General features: G+C 46.2%; 1 protein-coding gene across 1 annotated transcript; it reads right to left on the reverse strand.

Annotated features, from left to right (window-relative positions):
- Positions 1-6,333: 6,333 nt before the first annotated feature.
- LOC123428746 (neurofilament heavy polypeptide-like) lies at positions 6,334-13,245 on the reverse strand. The gene is made up of 12 exons (XM_045112906.1): positions 13,132-13,245; positions 12,962-13,039; positions 11,950-12,466; positions 11,725-11,826; positions 11,328-11,633; positions 10,806-11,234; positions 10,365-10,721; positions 9,969-10,229; positions 9,723-9,863; positions 9,480-9,626; positions 6,899-9,390; positions 6,334-6,791 (listed from the first exon to the last, which is right to left on the reverse strand). Exons 1-12 carry the CDS (start codon positions 13,243-13,245, stop codon positions 6,612-6,614), a joined length of 5,124 nt encoding a protein of 1,707 aa, XP_044968841.1. The 3' UTR covers positions 6,334-6,611.
- Between the last annotated feature and the right edge of the window lie 10,998 nt (positions 13,246-24,243).

Raw genomic sequence — 24,243 nt, forward strand, 5'->3', positions numbered from 1 at the left:
TTGAGTTCCAATGAGTGACAACCTCTCTGGTGAACAGAAGTAGGAGCCATCCACCATTGCAGCCATGTAGCAGGCTCGTCGAGGATGGCTTGCTTGCAAGCTCTATGGCGGGCAACAACGCCAATGACACAATGAAGGAGGTGACGACAACGATCCGGCGCCATTGCCCTTGAAACCATGGTTGGAGCGTCGTTTTAGCTCAAAATTCCCTAAAAACGGTTATGTGCTATTGTAGGTGTGCGATTGGAGATCTCCAAACACGCAAAAATCATAGCTAAGGCCAACTCCAACGCACGGCCCCAAATGTACATCCATTTTTCCCGATTTCATCCGTTTAGGGGCGACAATGAGGTCGTGTTCGTCTGGATTTGTGGATGCATTGGGCGTGCATCAACGACTGACCACATATTCGGTCGCATCTGGTTCGCGTGCATGCAAGTTTGAAAACAACAAAAGATGTAGCTAAATGGTAGCGGCCATAGTTTACGCCAGCGACTGCGGTTCACACCAGTTCATATCGACCGACAATAAAGCTAGCGACCTACATAATAGTCACCCTCCAGTTTCATGCCGGCAACAAAGCCAGTGGTCGATACACTGACCAACCTTCAAAATGGATATGTTTTTGACGCGGCAACAAAGCCAGCGGCCAGCACAAGAGCCAGCCTTCAAAATGAACAAGTGTTTGGCGCTGACAACAAAGACAAGGACAATCACACTGGACAAACTTCAAACGATCGACCATAGTCCACGGCCGAGGTCTCTCCTAGTTCAAGCCGTCGCAGGCAAACACCTCTTTCTTCCGGTTCGTGAACCAAGCCTTCCTCTCTGGTGACATGTGGTTCTTGTCGACGCTGATGATCGCGAGTGCCACCCCTTTTGCTTTGGTGTCGTCATTGGTTGCCTCGATCTCGAGCTTCTTGAGTTCCAAGGCCTCCTCGATGTCTAGCTTCCTCCTCTTCGCGGCCTCCTCCATGTGAAGCTTCTTCGTTCGGAGGTCTAGGTATATCTTCATTTTCTCCTCATTTCCTTTGCTCCTCCTCTCCTTCCTCACTTCCTTTTGACGCATCATGTTCTTCAAAGTCCCTTGCAAGGCCATGGAAGACGCATCACTCTTTTCGTCGCCCTTCAAGCTTGTCTTGCCCCTCGTCCTGTTGAGCAAGTCTCCCTCATCAACCATGATCGCCTCCCTCCTTTCTTCTTGCGAGCGGCATATTGATAATTTGAACTTGGGGCAATTAATCATTGGTGAGTGACCGACAATGCATGAGATTAAATGGCTTGTTCTTGTGTCGGGCCTTGAAGGCTTCCAAAGATTAAAATGCCTACACAATAAAAGATGCGACCGCAATTGTGAGATGGAAGGACACAATATGCATGAAAAATGGCATGCCAATATGAAAGGACACAAGATGAAAAAAACGAGAGGTTCATACCAAGTCATCAGTGCCTAGGCCACTCACGGGGCGGGCTTCCATGCTCCCAAGTGCGGGACAATACGTATTGCACTCTTGTTGAATAAACCCCCGTATCTTTCGGATTGAGTTGATGCTGCGGGTGATCGCAAATTGGTAGGGGGAAAACTTCCTTCGCTAATTAAAGGTTTTGTGAACTCTCGTCCAAAAGGGAGATCCTTTTTCTCGGCACCTTACATCGGATCTTGGCCTATCTCCATCCAACTCTTGCAAATTAAATTGTCCTCCGCTTAGGTGAATAATCCCGTGTGAATACTTTGCCTCCTCTTTTGTGCCTCCTTTTTGGGTGAGCTCATTGATAAAGACCAATGACTCCTCTGTAATGTCGACTTGTTCTTTCTCATCTTCAGAATACAAGTCATCATCTTCATGCCATGAGTTGCCATGATCGTCCTCATCTTTATCATGGTCGGCGAATTGAGTGTCACCATATTGGTCGCGGTCGTCCTGGCTTTGGGCCGCGTCGGGATCGAAAGCTTGGCCTTAGCCTTTGACATGGAAGTCCTCGCCATGACCCTCGAAGATGACGTTCTTCATGAACAATGCATGGTCAGGGACGTCGGCCTGGTGGCGCGCTGTCGCCTCGGTGGTGTAGTAGGTAGCGGCCTTCTTCTCCGCCACCAGTTTCCGCAGGTGCCTCGTGTTGGCCGATTCGACGTCGAGCTTTGCAAGCTTCACTGCCGTGAGCTAAGACCGCGACTTCTTTGTAGCCTTCTTCTTTGCTGCGGGGCACGCAGTCATGCCGGGTCGTCGGGATTCGTCGGCCCGCCGGCCATGAAGGAGGGAGGGGAGGGGAGGGGAGGGGTGGGGGTGGGGGAGGGTTTTGGGCGAAATGAGTGAAAGGCGGGTGTGTCCCCGACGAACGGTCGAGAGGGGGACAAGGGTGCGCGTCTCAACCATCCGCGCGCTGTCCGTTTCGAGGCAAGCACGGTTAAATTTTGGACCCGGAATGAATCGAAAACGATGCGTCCGGGCCATTTGGGTTCGTGCGTTGGAGTTGCGCTAAGACGTAGGAAACTGAATCATGAGCACCATCTTTATTGATAAATGAATGTCAACACCGGATTCCACATGACTGTGGAATGTCGATGTCGATGCACTCCCACAACGCTGGATCATGAACACCATCTTTATTCATAAATGTCGACCTGCGGGTGGGTCTCGGCCACAGAGCAATTCAGAGCATGAGACACGTTGATCAAACACAAGTCCAAATAAAATACAGTGACATTATATTCAGGTCCCCGTCAGTACAGAATGCCTGAACCAACCAAATTCAGTGGCGAAGACTGCTTGCAAGTTGCACCCCCAAACCAACCCCCAAAGGATGGGAGCACACATCACAGCCACCCACACCGCTGCCATCGTCATCCCGTATTTTCGGTTTTTATTTGCTCGTTCTTGTTCTGAACTTGTATCAGTTGTATCTGAATCTATCCATGATATCTGTTCTCAAAGTTGTGGAAGAAGAGCCACGGTTCGTGAAAAACCAGTGAGCTATTATCATCCCAGACTTATAATTTATAAATGATGACATGATATGCGATGGATAGTTTTGGTTTGCATCCTGCATCTGCGTCGACAGGGACTTGAATAATACCCTGTAACCGAATTGCATCTGGCCGGTGTTTGATCAACGTGGCTCATGCCATGAACCATTGTGCCATCTGCCAGGCAGCATTTCAGAACAAATATGGACCATATGGTGTCCATGACCCAGCAGGGTGGGGCGCCTTCGACGTCGAGGGTCAATCGGATTCCCACCAGCGTTGGCTGCGATTCATTCTGGACGGTGTTCATGTGGATTCATGCTCTGTCAGGTATTCAGTGCTGACAGGGACATGAACACAACGTGACTGAATTTTATCCGGGCGATGCTTCATCAACGTGTCTCTCATGCTCTGAATTGTTCCGTGGCCCAGGTCCGTCTGCCGGTCAGAATTTCTGAATAAATATGGTGTTCGTGATTCAGCAGTGTGGGGGCGCCTCGACGTCGACATTCGACTGTCATGTGGAATCCTGTGTTGAGGTTCAATTCAGCTACTTTTGGGAATTTTGTGTGCAGACCTTTTGCCTAAAAAGAAAGATTCTGAATCCTTAGGTGATGTCTGTTCTGAAGGTAGTTGAAGAGGAGCAACAGTGAACTTGTCATTGCTGATACCAAAATATACTTTTTTTGCCAATGCAATGAGGAGATTATAAACACTGGCACGAATATGTAATTGATGGTTTGACAAAGCAACGGAGCCAGGGGCGGCACTGGCACAAATATGTAATTGATGATCTAACGGTCAAGATACAAACGAGAGCTTTTATTTGTCAATAAAACGAGCATGTGTCGTGCCTTTTTATTGCCGTGAAGATCCTGACCAACACAGATGATGCTATTTTGGGGGAATTTGGGGGTTTCCCTATTTTTGGTAGTTTTGGAGTTTATAACTCAGCTCGCACCGATGTGGCTAGGGTACACTGAGGGATCAAAGTCTGAAGGCATAGCTACTAGCTAAAGCAAAGCAGGCTGAAGGTAAAGCGCGAAAACGACGACCCGGAAAGGTAATTGATTATGGACCGTCAGATGATGGTTCGAGCTATGTTCAATTGTGAGATTGGGGCTTTTCCTATTAAATACTTAGGTATGCCTGTCAGTTATGCTGGACTTAAGCGCAGTGATTGGCTTTTTGTTGATGACAAGTTTATTAGTCATGGGGAATCCTGGATTAGTGAATCTTTGTCCAGTGGGGGTAGGCTTATTAAAGTTAATGCGGTGCTATCTCATATTCCCTCATATTATATGTCCATGGCTTTGATAAAAAAATCTACACTCGAAAAGTGGGACAAACCGAGAAGAAAATTATTTTGGCACCGCAAAGGGAGAAAAGGATATCATATGGTGAAATGGACCCGTGTTTGTAGATCTAAAGCAAAGGGGGGGTTTGGGGGTTAACGATTTAAGGAAACAGAATATCAGCTTGCTAGCTAAATGGTGGTGGAAGTTGGAGAAGAAGAAGGGATTATGGCAAGATATTGTGAAAGCTAAGTACCTCAGAAGAACATCTGTAGCTAAGGTTAAGCAGAAAGCTTCTGATTCCCCTTGTTGGAAAAATATTTTGAAAGTTAAGGAACATTACATGGCTGGTAGAGGGGTGGTGCTTAATAAAGGTAACATTGCTAGCCTTTGGCTAGATGATTTGGGTTAGAATATCCTCTTTAAAGATAAATATCCTGATCTTTTTAAAATTTGCTTAGATAAGGAGTGTACTGTGGATAAATTGGAAAGTATGAATCATCTAACTTCTTTTAGGAGAAGGTTATCTCCAGCTATGCTTCAGAAGTGGGATGATATGAAGCAATGTGTGTTGGATAAAATTCGTGCCGGTAAAGATGATGAGGTTTACTGGAGGTTAGATAACTCCAGAGAATATTCCACTAAATCCATGTATAGATGGTTGGAGAGAAACCTTGCGGGGCTCATTATAAGTGGATTTGGGGGACTAAAATTCCTCTGAAGATCCAAATTTTCTTGTGGCAGCTATTCCATAACTCTATTCTTACTAGAGATAATATGAGAAAAAGACAGTAGCAGGGAGATCCTAAATGTTGTTTTTGTGATGAACTTGAGTCGGCGCAGCATCTATTCTTTGGGTGCTCTGTGGCCAGGATTGTTTGGAGAACGGTTGGTGCTGTTTTTGGTACTAGTTATATTCCGAAAACAATCTGGCAGATCTTTTCTTGGTTATATGCTTTTTTGCCAGGCTTATGCGAAATTTATACCGTTGGCTTAGCTGCAGTTTGCTGGTCTATTTGGTTGGCTCGGAATCGGGCTACTTTTGAAAAGAAATGGATTAAAACTCCTTTTGAAATTGCTTTCACAACGTGTGCGTTTATTGAATACTGGGCAGGTATGCAGAAACCGGCGATGGCAGAGAACGTCAAGAAGGGAGCTCAGTTGCTGAAAGAGAGCGCAGCTCAAATGCTGCGGCTACGTGAACCGCCGAGGGCAGAAGCGAGCGAGCAGGCTGATGAAGAAGAAGTCTGCGATGAATGGTAAATGCAGAAAGGAGATGTTCGATTCCCTTTTGCTGGTTGCAGTGCTGATGGCTTGGTGTCCATGGTGATGCTTTAGGCTTTATGTCCCATTTGGTGAAAACTTTTCGGTTTATTTCTGTGCTCTTTTGGTGAGCCTGGTTTGGTGGTGGTTGTTGTGGGGCTCCTGGTAGTGGTACTGATTCATGGTAGTGTAATACTTTTGGCCTTTGTTGTGTTGTTTCAGTTGATATCAGGTTTTCGCCCCGCAGTTCATGTTCCTGACGACAGGCGTGAACGGTGGGTTTCCTGATATTGTCCCGAACTCGCTTTTTTCCCTTTCCCTCTCTTTCTGGTCATGGTCTCAAAACATTGTATTTCCGTTATGAAAGTAATGGAAAGGGAAGAAAGCCTGGTTCGAAAAAAAAAGATGCCGGTTCGAGCTGTGTTTGAGGTCTGTGCGGCTGTGTCCCAAAAGTGTTTTCTTCAGTTAGTTACAGTGCAATTCGACAGTTTCAGAGTTCTTCAGGGATCCAAAGAATTTGTTGGATCAGACAGCACTTCGGTTCAATGTGCTTCGTTTCAAAAGTGTTTTTTTTGCCCTTTTTTTCAGCTCTGTGACTCAAAATAAGAAATAAGAAACGATCTCCATGCATGTCTGCACTGAACCTACTCGCCTTGTTGAGTCACACGAACATCCTTTGTTGAGTCTGCGGTTTCAATACTTCTGTCTCCACACACGAACATCCATGATCTACCAGTAACAAAGACAGATACACCATTACTTCCATCTTTTGAATTGAAAGTGGATACGCAGACAAACACCGAGACAAGATAAGCAACAAACACTCTGTTATTGTAAGTGACACGAGGCCACCACCTAGAAGTTATTAAAGCTAAACAATCATCACTCTGATACAAGTTGAGAACACGACTAAAAAATACAGCCAAATCCTCTCACGCTCTGCCGGCGAACGTGCAAAGTAACAGCACAAGAACCCACACAGATAAGTTAGATCAGGGGCTGGTTGGGTTGGAGAAACCATGGTTTCACAACCAAATCTTCAGTAGTGAGCATCCAAGTCAGATAAAAAATCTGATGCCGTGTAATCATCAGCACGCGTTCTCGTCGAGCCTGCCAAGGCGTACCCTGCTCCGCTCTCTGTTCTGCGTTTTCGACGCAGAGTTGTCGTCCAGCCTGCCGAGGGGCACCCTGTTGTGCTCCCTCTTCTGCGACTTGCACGCCGAGTTCTCGTCCAGCCTGCCCAGGGGCATCCTAGTTTGCTCTCTGTTCTGCAGTCATTTCAAACGCCAACATCATCAGCACACACAAAATTAGCATATCTACATTACAGTAGCACATAGAAGAAGAGGGAGGCGATTTGGTGGTGGTTAATTACCTTCTGAGCGTTCAGCTTCTCCTTGAGCTTCAGCCTGAGCCTCCTCAGGCTCAGCGTGTCCAATGGCTTCTTCCCTTCCCTCACTTCAAAAATTGGGTGAATGGAAAATCGTTCCACTGGCTTCTCCAGGTCCTGTGCCTTCTCCTTGAGCTGGATCCTAAGCTTCCTTAGGCTCAGGCTGCCCAGCGCTTCAGACTCGTTGCCTTGGTCCTTCACTTCCTTCTCTTTTCCCATTGCAACAGCAGGTACAGTAGCCTTTTTCTCAGAAGCAGCTTCAGGCACCGTTGTTGCCTCCAGGGTGGTCGAGTCCATGGACAGGAACTTTGTGGCATCCTCGAACAGGCCTGCAAACAGAGGCGAAATGACGTGGCCGCTGCTGTCTCCGGCGGCGTCAAACACCGGCGAGTGGTCGCCAGCGGAAGTGCCCTCCTTGACTGCCCACTCGTCGTCTGTCACTGTGGCCTGCGACAGGTAATCGACGGTGACCACTTCCTGGGCACACTTGTCTCTGGCTGCCCATTCGTCATCAGTCACCATGGCTTGCGACGACAGGTAGTCGACGACGAGCACCTCCTCCACTTTCTCATCCATGGTGGCCACCACTGCATCCTCTTCAACTGACACACTTGCCAGGCCCTTGACTGAACCCTCATCGTCAGTCACTGTGGCTTGCGACAGGTTCTCGATGGTGACCACTTGCACGGCACCCTTAAACATTATAGCTGGGCTGTGTGGCATATCGTCGGCGGTCACCACTCTGCCGTCGTCCACCTCAACGGCCACATCAGTCAGCTCACAGGTGAAGCCATCCTTGGCCGCAATCTCGCCGTCTGTTACTGTTACAGTGGCTTGCGACAGGAGGTTGATGGTGACCGATTCCTCAACAATCTCGTTCTTTGGCTCTTCTGTGCTTTGCTGCACCTCATCAACAATCATATCTTCATCGGCCTTGGCTGCGCTCTCAAGCAGAGCACCAAAGGTGGCTACTTCCTTCTCCTCTTCAACAGGCTCATCAACAGCAAGATCGTCTTCCTTCTCTTCAACAGGCTCTTCATGCTGCACCTCACCAATAATCAGATGATCCTTGTTCTCGTTGGTCTTGGCTGTGCTCTGCAACAGAGCACCAAGGAATGACATTTCGTTGTCCTCCTCTTCAGCAGGCTCATCCTTGTGGTCATTTGTTTTGGCTGCGCTCTGAAACAAAGCACCAAGGAATGGCTCTTCATTCTCCTCTTCAACAGCCATATCAACAAAGACTGAAACCTCATTTGCATCCTCTTCAACAGCCAGATCTTTCTTGGCCGCGCTGGTTTTGGCTGCGCTCTGGAACAGAGCACCAAGGAATGGAACTTCATTCTCCTCCTCTGCAGCAGTCTCATCCATGTTGTGCTTCACCACCTCATCAACAACCAGACGTTCCTTGATCTCATTGGTTTTGGCTGCGCTCTGGAACAGAGCACCAAGGAATGGAACTTCATTCTCCTCCACTGCAGCAGTCTCATCCATGTTGTGCTTCACCACCTCATCAACAACCAGACGTTCCTTGATCTCATTCGTTTTGGCTGCGCTCTGGAACAGAGCACCAAGGAATGAAACTTCATTCTCCTCCTCTGCGACAGTCTCATCCATGTTGTACTTCACCACCTCATCAACAACCAGATGTTCCTTGTTCTCACTGGTTTTGGCTGCGCTCTGGAACTGAGCACCAAAGAATGGCACTTCATTCTCCTCTGCGACAACCTCGTCAACAACCAGGTCTTCCTCCTCATTGCCTTTGGCTGCACTCTGAAGCACCTCATTCTCCTTCTCAATGGCAGTGTCTGCATCGCAGGTGAAAGCAACCTCCGCAGCTGCCTCCACTGGAACCGCCTGGTCGGCGGGCACCATTTCTGCCTCTTCACCGGACTGAAGAATCTTCTCAGCTTCCTCAACATCCACCATTTCTATCTCTTCACTAGAATGATGAACCTCCTCAGCTTCCTCAACGGGCACCACTTCTGTCTCTTCACTGTTGTCAACTTCTTCAGAGGCCTCACCGGCTTCCGGCGCTTCCACGGGCACCACCATTTCAGTCTCTTCAGTGGACTGATGATCCTTAGCTTCCTCAGTGGCCTCACCGGCTTCCGGCGCATCCATGGGCACCATCATTTCAGTCTCTTCAGTGGACTGATGATCCTCAGCTTCCTCAGTAGCCTCACCGGCTTCCGGCGCTTCCACGAGCACCATCATTTCAGTCTCTTCAGCAGACTGATGATCCTCAGCTCCCTCAGCAGCATGATGAATCTCCTCGGCCAGTGGCGCCTCGCTGGAGATAGTTTCAGCCAGGAAATGGCCTTCCTGTTCAACAGCATTCAGGGTGACCGGCGACTGCTCACACTGCCGGACATCGTCCTGCTGCTCTTCCACAGATGAAACAACTGTGCTACAATCTTCAGCCACTGGTGCTGCTTCTTCCACTAGCTCGGGACTGACTTGTACATCTGTGGCTAACCCTACAATTTCAGATAGTCAGACAGATAATTCGACGCCATAGAAAACCTGGAAGAAGTATCAATTTCAGAGAGAGACCCACTTGTCTCACCTTCTTCTTCCTGAGCTTGTTCCTCAACTAGCTCATTTTGCACCTCGTTCTGAAGATCGATGGCGTCTTCTTCCATTTCGTCAGCATTACTTCCTTCGTCTGAGGCTGCCGGTGCAGGCACAGCAGTTACCATATAGGGGACATCACCTGATTACAAACGAAATTCTTATCAGTTTCTGATTTTAATACGCATTGCAGCCACATCAAATCGTGGAACAAGTTGCTACTGGAATCCTGTCTCACCTTCGTCTTCCTGGTTCTGTTCCTCGACGAGCTTGTTTTGCTGCTCGTTCTGAAGATCCATGGTCTCTTCTTTCATTTCTTCAGTAGCATCACCTCCCTCGTCTGAAGAAACCGGTGCGTGTACTGCAGTTTCCACCGCACCTGATTGCAAACAAAATTATCATCAAACTCAGAGTTTGGGACGCTACAACAACTACCGAAAACATGGGAGACGTATTTAATTCCAAGTTGCTACTGAAGTCTCACCTTCCTCTTCCTGGCTCTGCTCTTCTTCGATTTCTTCAGTATCATCATTTTCCTCGACAGAGGAAACGGGTGCAGTCTCCACACCCTCCTCTTCTTCTATTTCTTCAGTATCACCATCTTCCTCGACAGGGGAAACCTGCGCAGTTTCCATAGCAGGCACATCACATGCGCATTCCTGACTCTGCTCCTCAATCAGTAGCTCCTTTTGCTCTTCGTTCTGAAGCTGCATGGCCTCTTCTTCCATCACTGCAGTGGCATCACCTGTTTGCAAACAAAATCCTTATCAATTTCAGATACGACAGTCAGAGTCAGACACATAGTTGGGGACATTGCAGCTACATAAAACATGGGGCACACATCAATTTCAGGTTTCAACTGCCATACGAGGGACATCACCTGTCTCACATTCCTCTTCGTGGCCCTGATCCTCAACTAGAAGCTCCTTTTGCTCCCCGTTCTGAGAATCCATGGCCACTGCTTCTATTTCTTCAGTATCATCATCTTCCTCGTCAGAGGAAACCGGCGCAGTTTCCATATCAGGCACACCAGCTGCATCTTCCTGACACTGGTCCTCAACCAGCTCGTTTTGCTCTTCATTCTGAAGATCCATGGCCTCCTCTTCCATGTCATGCTCCTCAACTAGCTCGTTTCGCTCCTCGGTCTGAGCATCCATGGCTGCTTCCATTTCTGCTGCACCGTCAGCTCCCTCGTCAGAGGCAACCGGTGCAGGCACGACAGTTTCGGCAACAGCTGCTGCAAACATAATTCGCATGAGGCGATGAATCTAACAGCGTAAGTAAATTTGATTTGACGAAAGCAAGCTTCTTTCTTTTTTACCTTGCTGGCCTTGCCCTTCTTCCTCATCTTGCTGCGTGCCAGTCTTCCTCGCCGGAGCCCTCCTGGACGTCCGTCTTGTGTTGGGTGCCTCTTCCTCGGTGACAGCCACCACCGTCGTCTGGCTCCGAGCGCGGCGAGTGGCCCGAGCCGGCATGGCCTCCGCCGGCGCCTCCTCTGTCTCGGTCTTGCTTGCTCCGGCCCTTTTCCTCGTAGCCGGAGCCGCCACAGGCTCTGCCCGTGCGCGCCCGCGGGCACCGTGCCGGCCCACGCCAATGGCAGGCGATTTCTCCTCCTCCTCCACCCGTGTCTCTTCTTCCTCAACCTGGTTCAGCGGATTCATGGCTTCTGCCTCCATTTCTGCAGCATCGGCAGCTGCTTCGTCCGAGGAAACCGGCGCAGGCGCAGCAGCTTTCGCATCAGAGACAACGGCTGGTCCCAAACAAAATTTGCATCCGGCGACAAATCAATATACTGTAATTCGCAAGCAAATTGACTTGATTGAAGAAACGAAGCTGTTCTTACCTTGCTGGCCTTCCCCTTCTTCTTCCTGCTGCGCAGCAGTCTTCCTCGACGACCGTCTTCCCTTGGGCGCCTCCTGAGCCACCGTGCTCTGGCTCCGAGCGCCACGAGTGGCCCGAGCCGGCACGGCCTCCGCAGCCGGAGCATCAGCCCATGTCACGGTCTTACTTGTTGCAGCCTTTTTCCTCGCGGCCGGAGACGCCACAGGCTCGGGCCGTGCGCGTCGTATGGCGCCTCGCCGCCCCACAGCCTCCTTCTCCACTGGTGGTTCTTCTTGCGCTTGTACTGGTGTATCCGCGGCTACTGCCCCTGCGATTACAGATCTGAGAATCAGACACATGGTTGGGGACAAGACTTGGGGCACGCATCAACTTGAAGTCGAGGGATCCGGCCGACTCACCTTGGCCGTCCTGGCTCTGTTCCTCAACCTCGGTGTGCTCCTCGTTCTGAGGATTCGTGGAATCTTCTTCCATTTCTGCAGTTTCCATATCAGAGGCGACAGCTGAATGCAATCAATCATCGAATTAGTCAAGAATTAAAGAATTGAAATTGATTCGGGAAGAATTAGGCAAGAATTAAACAGTACCAGAAAATTGATTTGGAAAGATTTGAAGAAAAAAAATACCTTGTGTCCCCTTTCCTTCTTCTTCCTGCTGCGTACCAGTCTTCGTCGCCGCGGCCCGCCTCGACGCCCGTCTTGTCTTGGGCGCCTCTTCCTCGGCCACGGGCGCCGCCGTCGTCTGGGTCCGAGCGCGAGTGGCGCGGGCCGGCACGCCCTCCGCAGCGTCATCCTCCGTCTCGGTCTTACTTGCCGCAGCCCTTTTCCTGGTAGCCGGAGCAGCAACAGGCTCCGCAGGTGTATCTTCTGTCTCGGTCTTGCTTGCCGCAGCCCTTCTCCTCGTGGCCGGAGCAGCCACAGGCTCCGCAGGTGTATCTTCCGTCTCCGTCTTGCTTGCCGCAGCCCTTCTCCTCGTGGCCGGAGCAGCCACAGGCTCGACCTGTGCGCGCCCGCCGGCGCCGCGTCCGCATCCGGGTGGGCGCCCGCGGCCGCGCCGCCCGGTTGCCGCCTTCTCTTCCTCCTCCTCGACGACCTCCAGCGAGATCTCTTCTTTCTGCTTCTTCTTCCTCTGTATCTCCTCCTCCTCCTCTTGTTTCTTTCTTTTCTCTTCTTCCTCCTCCTCTCGCTTCTTCTTCTCCTCGTCCTCCTCCTCTCGCTTCTTCTTCTCCTCGTCCTCCTTCCTTTTATCTTCTTCCTCCTCCTGCTTCTTCTTGGCCGCCTCCGCCTCCTCCGCCTCCTGCTTCTTCCTCTCCTCCGCCTCCTGCTTCTTGGTCTTCTTCTTCTTTGGTGGGCGCCCGCGCCCGCGCCGCCCGGTTGCCGCCTTCTCTTCCTCCTCCTCCTTCTCGCTGTCCACCAGTAAGATGACCTCCAGCGAGATCTCTTCCTTCTGCTTCTTCTTCCTCTGTTTCTCCTCCTCCTCCTCCTGCTTCCTTTTCTCTTCTGCCTCCTCCTCTCTCTTCTTCTTCTCCTCCTCCTCCTTCCTTTTCTCTTCTTCCTCCTCCTGCTTCTTCTTGGCCGCCTCCGCTTCCTGCTTCTTCCTCTCCTCCGCCTCCTGCTTCTTGGTCTTCTTCTTCTTTACCTCCTCCACGACCGCCTGAACGGCCGGCTTGGCCACTTCGGCGACCGGCTGGTCGACGTACTCCTCGATCCCGTCGACCTGCAAGGACAAAAAACGCGCGATTCAGTCAAATCAGCCCACGGCGACCCAGATCTGTCGCGAGAGGGCGATTCAAAAGACCAAGAACTTACCGCGGGGAGCGCGGCGAGGGCGTCGGCGATGGCGGCGTTGCTGAGGTTGGCGCGTACGCCGTTGCGCTTGGCCAGGGCCTGGAGGTCGCGGCGGGGGAGCGCGTGGAAGTCCATGGTCGCCGGCGGCCGGGTCCGTCTCCTACTACCTTTACCTACCTACCTCTCTCCTCTCCTCGGCCCGCCGCCTCGGTCTCTGAAATCTTTGGTGGAGCGACTGTGCGGAGATGCGATTGGGAAACCGGAGGAATGGAGCGTCGGGGCTGGATTTAAAGGGGGAAAAGTTCGGATTTTGAATTCGGGGCAGGCCGACCGTTGGACGGGTTGGAGCGTCCCTCGGCCTCTCGTCTCGTCTCCCTGCCGACCGTTGGGGGTTGGAGCGTCTCGCCGCCTCTCTCACCGTGGATATGGTAGGGTACTGCTTTAAATTAAAAATGAAGAGACATAGGTCGGGGCATCTTTTTGGATCACACGCTGCACGTTGCGAGTAGTATTAACTTCAAAAATCGTCGCCTCGTTGTTTGCTTGCCTCGATTTGGTGCGGCCGTTCTCGGAATTGATTGGTAGCTTGTTAATTGAATAGCAAATCTCTTATACCATAAAAAAGCAATTTTAAGAGCAAATCTCTTATACCATAAAAAAGCAATTTTAAGAGCAAATCTCTTAGTAGTACTCCTTCCCTTCCTAAATATAAGTCTTTTTAAAGATTTCATTAGTGAACCATACGGATACGGATGTATATAGACATACTTTAGAGTATAGATTCACTCATTTTGCTTTATATGTAGACCCCTAGTAAAATCTTTTAAAAAACTTATATTTAAGAACGGATGGAGTATATGTTAAATCTAATTTTAAAGAGTACCTAACTCAAAGCTGTCGTTCTCGACACTCTAACGCTGACCCATAAATCGTTACCTGTGTTCGTTCGTGTCTACCGACCTAGACAAAGTGTTTCATGTGTTAGCTGAGCCCGTGATGTGCATAGACCACGAACACTCATTGTTTATGTCCTGGACTACAATGATATCTAATCTTGTTTGAAGGGCGGTCATCCAATGATATCTTGTATATGTCTGTTAATAAAGGATATTTTTTAAATTCAAATAAAGTCTGATCCACATCGCATGCAGGATCAGGCAACACCTGTTTACATGTCCGATCACAAAAAAAGAGAGGCAAGTATACTTAAGTTTTTTCATGTCCGGTCACAAAAGAATATGAGTCTAATAGTTCTTGCAGAAAAATTGCGATTTTCTGTCATGTCGGATCGGCATTATGAGCCACCATGCTCCACCCAAATGCTTGTGTCAGCATCCAAAGACTCCAAATTCCAGGACAACATCTTGGTGTCCTCCGCATCGGCTGCGATCTTCACCTTTTTTTCTTTGAGCATGGCCTTCTTCTCTTCGATCATGACACTCTTCTCTTCGAGCATTAGCTTCTTCTTGGTCGCCTCCATCTACAGTTTGAATCTTTTCGTCTTCTTTTCCTCCTTGATGTCCGAGCGCTTGACGTATGCCTCCTCCCTCATGGACAAGATGCCCTCGAACTTCTCTGTCAACTTCACCGCCGCATCTTGTTTGATTACTAAAGGGACGTCTAGGGAGGAGGGGTGAACAGACCACTTGGCAAAATAAAAATCTAATATTTTCCAATTTTAATGGTTGACAGATTTTAGCAATTCTAACAAGTCTAGTACACCATACACATGCAAGTCAACGAGTATAGCAGTGAAAAGTAAAACATGCACATGAAAGAAGGAGCAGAGAAAGGAAGATCAAACACAAAGATGACACGAAGAGTTTTGACGTGGTTCCGATAGGTGGTGCTATCGTACGTCCACGTTGATAAAGACTTCGGTCGCAAGAGGCCACGGAGGACACCACCCACAAGGGGTGCACGAAGAAGTAACCTTGTCTATACCATCATGGCTTACGCCCACAAAGGAGTAGCATCACTCGGGGTAGATCTCTACGAAGTAGGCGATCTCCTTGCCCTTGAAACTTCTTGGTTCAACTCCACACGAAGTCGGAGGCTCCCAAGCGATACCTAACTAATCTAGGAGACACCACTCTCCAAAAGGTCATAGATGTGGTATGTATGATGAACTCCTTGCTCTTGTGCTTCATAAGATAGTCTCCTCAACACTCAATCACTCTCTCACATATTTGGCTTTAGTAGAAGAGATTGATTGGGTGGAAAGCAGCTCGGGGAGGCTATAAATCAAGATTCATATGGTTGAGTGGAATATCTTGATCTCAACACATGAGTAGGTGGTTCTCTCTGAGAAAATGGATGGGGCAAGTATTGGCTTGTTTTGAGTGCTTCATCTACGAGTGAGAGGCGGGTGGAGGGATATATATAGGCATCTCCAAAAATTCAACCGTTACAACATTATTGCCTAACTCGGTGAAACCAAAGTGAAAACTTGGTTGCACTGACTAGTGCAAAATGTGGCAACTTTTGGCATTTCGATGAGACCAATATATATATCTCGGTGGGTTTGATTTTGACTGGCCTAGGTAGTTACCCAAACTCACAAGCCAAGAGGAGTGCCCATACCCGTGCTTAATTGTCTTCATTCGAAGGTGATGGTGGTGGAGTTGTTGCAATCTGGGGTTGATTCTCCGTATTCCAAGGCATAGGTGCTCCATCATGGAAAGATGATCGAGTCTCCGGAATCCTCAAATCTGCAGCCAACCGTATTGATTTAAATCTATACTCATACTCACAGTATTGGTTCTGCAGGTCGTAGATCTGGGCTTGGAGGTGATCAATTCTGTCATAGAGCCTGGAGAGGTGCTTCCCGATGTCATTGGCATCGATCTTGTGCTTGTTGGTGAACTCCTGATCATCATGTGGTTGGCGTTGAGTCCGTGTTCCACCATCCCTTGGCACTTGAAGACTTGCTACTCCATTGCTTCGAGCCTCGCCTCCACGCTTCCGGTCTTCTGGGGCCCCTCAACATCACGGATGTGCAGCACTCCCTCATGCATCTCGATAGATTGAGGGTGTTGCAGCACTCCCGTGAGGCAGGGATTGATGACCTTATCAAAGAACTTGTCCTTCGGAACTTTTGGGGACGCCATAGCGATCTGGATCTGTGTGCACAGCAGCTCAAAACGAAAACATAGGATATTTGCGTGACACGAGGGTCAGACCTTTCGGGAGAATATATAATGAATTTTTCCTGATCAAAAGGAGTACTCCGCAAGAAAACAAAGTCCGGGAGGCACACGAGGCGCCCACAAGCCACCCAGGCCCGTCCAGGGGGGTAGGCCGGGCCTGGCAGGCTTGTCGCCTCCTCGTGTGCTTTCCAGACTACTTTAAATTTTTCTATTTTGCTAAAAATTCCAAAACGGAGAAAAATTGCTAGTGGAAAAGTTTTGGAGTCGGTTTACTTACCGAATCACATACCTCTTCGTTTTCGGAGTCTAAAATAGGCTGATAAATATCCCTTATGTACTCCTCCGGAGTTAAGGTATTAATAATATTGCTTTCAACATTTATGGGAGTACGTGAGATATAATGCTTGATTCTTTGCCCATTTACAACTCTCGGAAAATTACCTTCCGTGTTGTTGATCTTGATGGCACCGGAACGATACACTTCCTCAACAATGTAAGGACCTTCCCATTTAGAGAGAAGCTTGCCTCCAAAAAATCTTAAACGAGAATTGTATAGCAAGAGATAATCACCTACATTGAACTCACGTTTTTGTATCCTTTTATCATGCCACCTCTTAACTTTTTCTTTGTACAAATTGGCATTTTCATATGCCTGAGTTCTCCATTCATCAAGTGAGCTAGTGTCAAATAACCTCTTCTCACGAGCAAGTTTGAAATCAAAGTTGAGCTCTTTGATTGCCCAATAAGCCTTATGCTCTAGCTCAAGAGGTAAATGACATGATTTACCATAAACCATTTTGTACGGAGACATGCCCATGGGATTCTTATAAGCAGTTCTATAAGCCCACAGTGCATCATCAAGCTTCTTAGACCAATTCTTTCTAGAGCTATTAACAATCTTTTGCAAAATTAGTTTAATCTCTCTATTGCTTAGCTCTAGTTGACCATTGGACTCAGGATGATAGGGCGATGCAATTCTATGGTTGACATCATACTTAGCAAGCGTTTTACGGAAAGCACCATGAATAAAATGTGAACCACCATCAGTCATTAGATATCTAGGGACTCCAAATCTAGGGAAAATAACTTCTTTAAGCATCCTAATAGAGGTGTTATGATCAGCACTACTAGTTGGGATAGCTTCTACCCACTTAGTAACGTAATCAACGGCAACTAGGATATGAGTATATCCGTTGGACTTTGGAAAAGGTCCCATATAATCAAAACTCCAAACATCAAATGGTTCAATAACAAGTGAATAATTCATGGGCATTTCCTGACGTTTACTGATATTACCTATTCTTTGACATCCATCACAAGACAAGACAAACTTACGGGCATACTTGAAGAGGGTAGGCCAATAGAAACCGGATTGCAATACCTTGTGTGCAGTTCTATCTCCCGCATGGTGTCCTCCGTAAGCCTTCGAGTGACACTTCTGTAGGATATGTCCCTGTTCATGCTCAGGTACACAACGTCTAATAACACCATCTACTCCTTCTTTATAAAGGTGAGGATCATCCCAAAAGTAATGTCTCAAATCAAAGAAGAATTTCTTCTTTTGCTGGTATATGAAACTAGGTGGTATATATTTGGCAACAATATAATTTGCATAATCAGCATACCACAGTGTACTACGTGAAGCATTGATGACATTCAGTTTCTCATCAGGAAAGTATTATCAATAGGTTGTGGGTCATCAAGAACATTCTCCAACCTAGACAAGTTATCTGCTACGGGGTTCTCAGCACCCTTCCTATCAACAACATGCAAATCAAATTCTTGTAGGAAGAGAACCCATCTGATAAGTCTAGGTTTAGCATCTTTCTTTTCCATGAGATACTTAATAGCAGCATGATCAGTGTGAATAGTAACCTTGGAATCAACAATGTAAGACCTGAACTTTTCACATGCAAACACGACTGCTAAAAATTCCTTTTCAGTAGTAGCATGGTTTCTTTGGGCATTGTCTAGAGTTTTACTAGCATAATGAATAACATTCAATTTATTATCAACTCTACACAAAATTTCAAAAGGTAAGTTCCAATCAAGTGGTTGAACAATAGGTGCAGTTATGAAGGCCTTCTTAAGTATTTCAAATGCTTCCTCACAATCATCATAAAAAACAAATGGAATATGCTTTTGCAAGAGATTGGTGAGAGGCCTAGAAATCTTAGAGAAGTCTTTAATGAACCTTCTATAGAAACCAGCATGACCAAGGAAACTTCTTATACCTTTAATGTTTGTAGGGCATGGCATTTTCTCGATCGCATCAACCTTAGCCTTATCGACTTCAATACCTCTTTCAGAAATTTTATGTCCTAAGATGATGCCTTCATTAACCATAAAGTGGCACTTCTCCCAATTCAAGACAAGGTTGGTATATTTACATCTCTGCAAAACTAGATCAAGGTTGCTGAGGCAATCATCAAAAGAAGGCCCGTAAATGGAGAAGTCATCCATGAAAACCTCAACAATCTTTTCACAAAAGTCAGAGAATGTAGCCATCATACATCTTTGAAAGGTAGCAGGTGCATTACATAAGCCAAAAGGCATACGTCTGTAAGCAAAGGTACTGAAAGGGTAGGTAAAAGTGGTTTTCTCCTGATCAGATTGCGCAACAGGTATTTGGGAGAAACCAGAATAACCATCTAGAAAGCAGAAGTGTGTGTGTTTAGACAATCTTTCTAGCATTTGGTCAATAAAAGGCAAAGGGTAATGATCTTTCCTAGTGGCTTTATTCAATTTCCTAAAATCAATTACCATCCTATAGCGAGTAATAATCCTCTGTGGGATCAATTCATCTTTGTCATTAGGGACAACGGTAATACCTCCCTTCTTAGGGACGCAATGCACCGGACTTACCCAATCACTATGAGCAACGGGATAGATAATACCTGCTTCCAGGAGCTTTAGTATTTCTTTTCTTACTACCTCTTTCATCTTAGGATTTAATATCCGTTGATGATCAGCAACTGGTTTGGAATGAGGATCGGTTTTAATTTTATGTTGGCATAGAGTGGGGCTAATGCCCTTAAGATCATCAAGAGTATATCCAATAGCAGCACGGTGCTTCCTCAGAGTTTCCAATAATCTCTTTTCTTCATGCTCTGAAAGGCTAGCACTAATAATAACAGGATATATCTCTTTTTCATCAAGATAAGCATACTTAAGAGTATCAAGTAACTGTTCAAGCTCAAACACAGGACCACCCTTTGGTGGGGGTGGATCTCCAAGCAGCTCAACAGGCAAATTATTCTTAAGGATATGATGTTGTTCAAAGATAACTCTGTCTATCTCATTCCTTTCATCCATATGCATATCATTTTCATGCTCAAGCAAGTATTTCTCTAAAGGATCAGTAGGAGGCACATCAATAGAAGCTAGGGCAATAATTTCATCCTTACTAGACAATTCTTTTTCATGAGGTTGTCTACCAAACTTGGAGAAATTGAATTCATGTGACACACCTTCAAAGCCAATAGTGACAGTTTGCTTCTCACAGTCAATATGAGCATTGACAGTATTGAGGAAAGGTCTGCCAAATATGATGGGACAGAAGCTATCTTGTGTGGTAGCAAGAACGAGAAAATCAGCAGGATACTTAGTTTTACCACACAAGACTTCAACATCTCTAACAATTTCCAAAGGGCAGATAGTATCTCTATTGGCAAGCTGAATAGTAACATCAATAGGTTCCATCTCGACAGGTGCAATCTCGTCTTTAATTTCATAATATAAAGATTGAGGTATTGCACTAACACTAGCACCCACGTCACATAAACCATGATAACAATGATCTCCTATCTTAACAGAAACAACAGGCATGCCAATAACAGGCCTATGTTTGTCTCTAGTATGACTTTTAGCAATTCTAGCAACATCTTTATAGAAGTGAATATCATGCCCATCAACATTGTCAGACAGGAGATCTTTGATAATAGCAATGCTAGGTTCAACTCTAATTTGCTCAGGGGGTGTAGGTGTTCTAATGTAGCCCTTGCGTATCACAGTTGGAGCTTTAGCATGATCCTTTATTCTAACAGGGAAAGGTGGTTTCTCAATGTAAGCACTAGGAACAATAGGATCATTATAAGCAATGACTTTCTCTCCAGCTGGATTGGGTTTAACTACATTGACTTCTATGGGAGGATGATATTTAAACGACTTCTCTTTAGGGAGATTAATATGAGCAGCAAATGATTCACATAATGAAGCTACTATCTCAGAGTCAAGTCCATGTTTAGCGCTAAAATCACAAAAAGTATTTGTTTCAACGAAGGATCTAACGCAATCCAACTTAAGTTTCATACCTGACTCCTTATCTTCATCAAACTCCCAATCTTCAAAGTCGCGTTTAATTCTTTCCAATAAATTCTATTTGAAGTCAATATCTCTCTTCATAAAAGAACCGATACAAGAAGTGTTAAGCATGGTGCGATTATCATGAGAAAGCCGAGCATAGAAGTTCTGAATAATAATTTCTCTCGAGAGCTCATGGTTGGGGCATGAATATAACATTGACTTAAGCCTCCCCCAAGCTTGAGCGATACTTTCTCTGGCACTAGGCCAAAAATTATAGATATAATTCCGATCACGATGTACCAAATGCATAGGATAAAACTTTTGATGAAATTCCAATTTCAATCGGTTGTAGTTCCATGATCCAGTATCATCACATAGCCTATACCATGTCAATGATTTATCCCTCAAAGATAAGGGAAAGACCTTCTTCTTGACCTCATCCTCGGGCAAACCTGCAAGCTTAAATAAACCACAAACTTCATCTACATAGATTAGATGCAAGTCGGGATGTGATGTTCCATCTCCTGTAAAAGGATTAGCCAACAGTTTCTCTAGCATACCCGAAGGAATTTCATAACAAATATTTTCAGTAGGTGCCGTAGGTTGAGGAGCAACTCCTTGTGCTTCCGTTCGAGGTGAAGATATCCCGAACAAGCTCCTCAAAGGATTAGTTTCCATAGTGACAAGTGACAATAAATTTTAGCACACTATATAAATGTTTCCTTACCAAATTCCACTTACCAAAGGCGCTTCACTCCCTGGCAACGGCGCCAGAAAAGAGTCTTGATGACCCACAAGGGTAGGGGATCTATCATAGTCCTTTCGATAAGTAACAGTGTCGAACCCAACGAGGAGCAGAAGGAACTGACAAGTGGTTTTCAACAAGGTATTCTCTGCAAGCACTGAAATTATCGGTAATAGATAGTTGTGTGATAAGATAATTCATAGCGAGTAGCAAGTAAAAATAGTAACAAAGGTGCAGCAAGATGGCACAATCCCTTTTGTAGCAAGGGACAAGCCTGGACAAACTCTTATATGAGGTAAAGCGCTCCCGAGGACACATGGGAATTTCTGTCAAGCTACTTTTCATCATGTTCATATGATTCGCGTTCGCTTACTTTAAAAGTTTGGTATGTGGGTGGACCGGTGCTTGGGTGCTTCCCTTAGTTGGACAAATATCCCACTTATGATTAACCCCTCTCGCAAGCATCCACAACTACAAAAGAAGAATTAAGACTAAGTCTAACCATAGCATTAAACTAGTGGATCCAAATCAGCCCCTTACGAAGCAACGAATAAACTAGGGTTTAAGCTTCTGTCACTCTAGCAACCCATCATCTACTTATTACTTCCCAATGCCTTCCTCTAGGCACAAATAATGGTGAAGTGTTATGTAGTCGACGTTCACATAACACCACTAGAGGAAAGACAACATACAACACATCAAAATATCGAACGAATACCAAATTCACATGACTACTTATAGCAAGACTTATCCCATGTCCTCATGAACAAAAGTGACTACTCACAAAGCATAGTTATGTTCATGACCAGAGATGTATTGAATATCATTAAGGATCTGAACATATGATCTTCCACTGAGTAATCCAACTAGCATCAACTACAAAGAGTAATTAACACTACTAGCAACCTTACAAGTACCAATCGGAGTCGCGAGACCGAGATTGGTTACAAGAGATGAACTAGGGTTTGGAGATGAGATGGTGTTGATGAAGATGTTGATGGAGATGAGTCCCCTCCGACGAGAGGAGTGTTGGTGATGACGATGGCGACGATTTCCCCCTCCGGGAGGGAAATTTCCCCGGCAGGACGGCCCTGCCGGAGCTCTAGTTTGGTTCTGCTCAAGTTCCGCCTCGTGGTGGCGGCGATTCCTCCCGAAAGCCTCCTCCTGATTTTTTCTGGGACGAAACCCACCTTATAGCAAAAGATGAGCGTCGGAGAGGTAACAGGGGGCCCACAAGCCACCCAGGCCCGACCAGGGCGGCAGGCCGGGCCTGGCAGGCTTGTGGCCTCTTGGTGGCTCCCCTCCGGTACTTCTTTCGCCCAGTATTTTTTATAAAATCCAAAATAATTCCTCGTTGATTTTCACGGCTTTTGGAGTTGCGCAGAATAGGTATCTCAAACTTGCTCCCTTTTCAGACTAGAATTCCAGCTGCCGACATTCTCCCTCTTCAGGTAAACCTTACAAAATAAGAAAGAAAATGCATAAGTATTGTACCGTAAAGTGTAATAACAACCCATAAAGCGAGAAATATCAACACAAAAGCATGATGCAAAATGGACGTATCGGTCACCATCTGGTAGGAGCTCGAGTTTTTATTTTTTTACTGGGGGGGGGGGGGGGTGGGGGGTTTTGGAGGGTTAATTTAGGGGTTTCATATTGTGTTAGCTAGCTAATAGAGAGAAGTGTCATCTCTTTCTCCGTGCTTGGTCGAACAACTAGTTTTCGTATATCTATCTGACGCTATTACATATATACAATATAACATCTTTTACAACTAATCCAAAACATCATCTAATTAAGATCCAATGACAAATCCACATGGCATTCTCCGTCTTTAGGTATGACGTGGTCAAAAAGAATCCCGCCAATTTCTCTTGAATTGCTCGTATGCGATCATATGGTAGGAGTTCATCCCGCATCTGCGAGATCTAATTTAAAGAAGGGGGTTAATACATGCATATATATGAATAAAACTCAACAGAATTGTGAATATTATTTACGTACTTGAAATTGTTTCTCAGAGAAGACCCGCTCAGAGGTCGAGTGGCAAATGAAGTCGCATACGTAGTACGCACATAAAACAGTGCCTTCTTTCTGGTACATACACTTTACAAGAATAGAGTTCAATCAAACTGATAAGCAAGCATGGTAATGATATATTAATGAAAATTTGAATCAATTAGAGATGCGCGGAACTAGCTAGTACTACTTACTTTGGGGTGCATAAATTGCAACTCTTTGTTTAGACCGGGAACCTTATTGTCGAACTTCGTCCAAACCCTGCCAGGCAAAGAAAATGATTACTTGATATCAGGAAATTAACGAAAGTTGCATGCCGATGTGGTCTCGGTATGTTGATTGAACTTACTTCTTGAGCATTGCAGTAATGTCCTCATAATCCTCTTCGGCTTTACGTCTCGAGTCTAAGACATTTACTAATGCCCTGCCAACGTCAATGGATAGCAGAAGAAACTGGTCTCTGCGCACGCATATATAACTCATCAATTACATTACTTAATTAACCTCGAGTAAGTGAAACCGAGTTTACAGAGAAGACAACAACACTCACTTGAATTTATAAGAAATATTATTTCCCTTTTTTGATGTATAAGGAACGAGTTTAGCAAGTTCTCCTTGGTCTCTTTGATTGAGTTTCGTATCGTCAATTCATTTACGGCATCTAGGCTAATAAACCCAACGTCGACGATTCCTGCTTTTTTAATTCGACGATCTTCAATCTGCATAATATATATAGTGAGGATAATTATATATACATGCAATGAACGAGCTGGGCTAGAGACTTAATTATAGAAGTAATACTTACAGACAGTAGGAAGTCATGAGTTGTTTGTCGAGGGCGAGTTGATTATATAACTGAAATAACTCATCAAATTGAATAGTAATCACGGAAAGTCCAATGAATTCGTGCTCTGG

Source organism: Hordeum vulgare, chromosome 2H (genome assembly GCF_904849725.1).
Source record: "Hordeum vulgare subsp. vulgare chromosome 2H, MorexV3_pseudomolecules_assembly, whole genome shotgun sequence".
Taxonomy (NCBI): Eukaryota; Viridiplantae; Streptophyta; class Magnoliopsida; order Poales; family Poaceae; genus Hordeum; species Hordeum vulgare.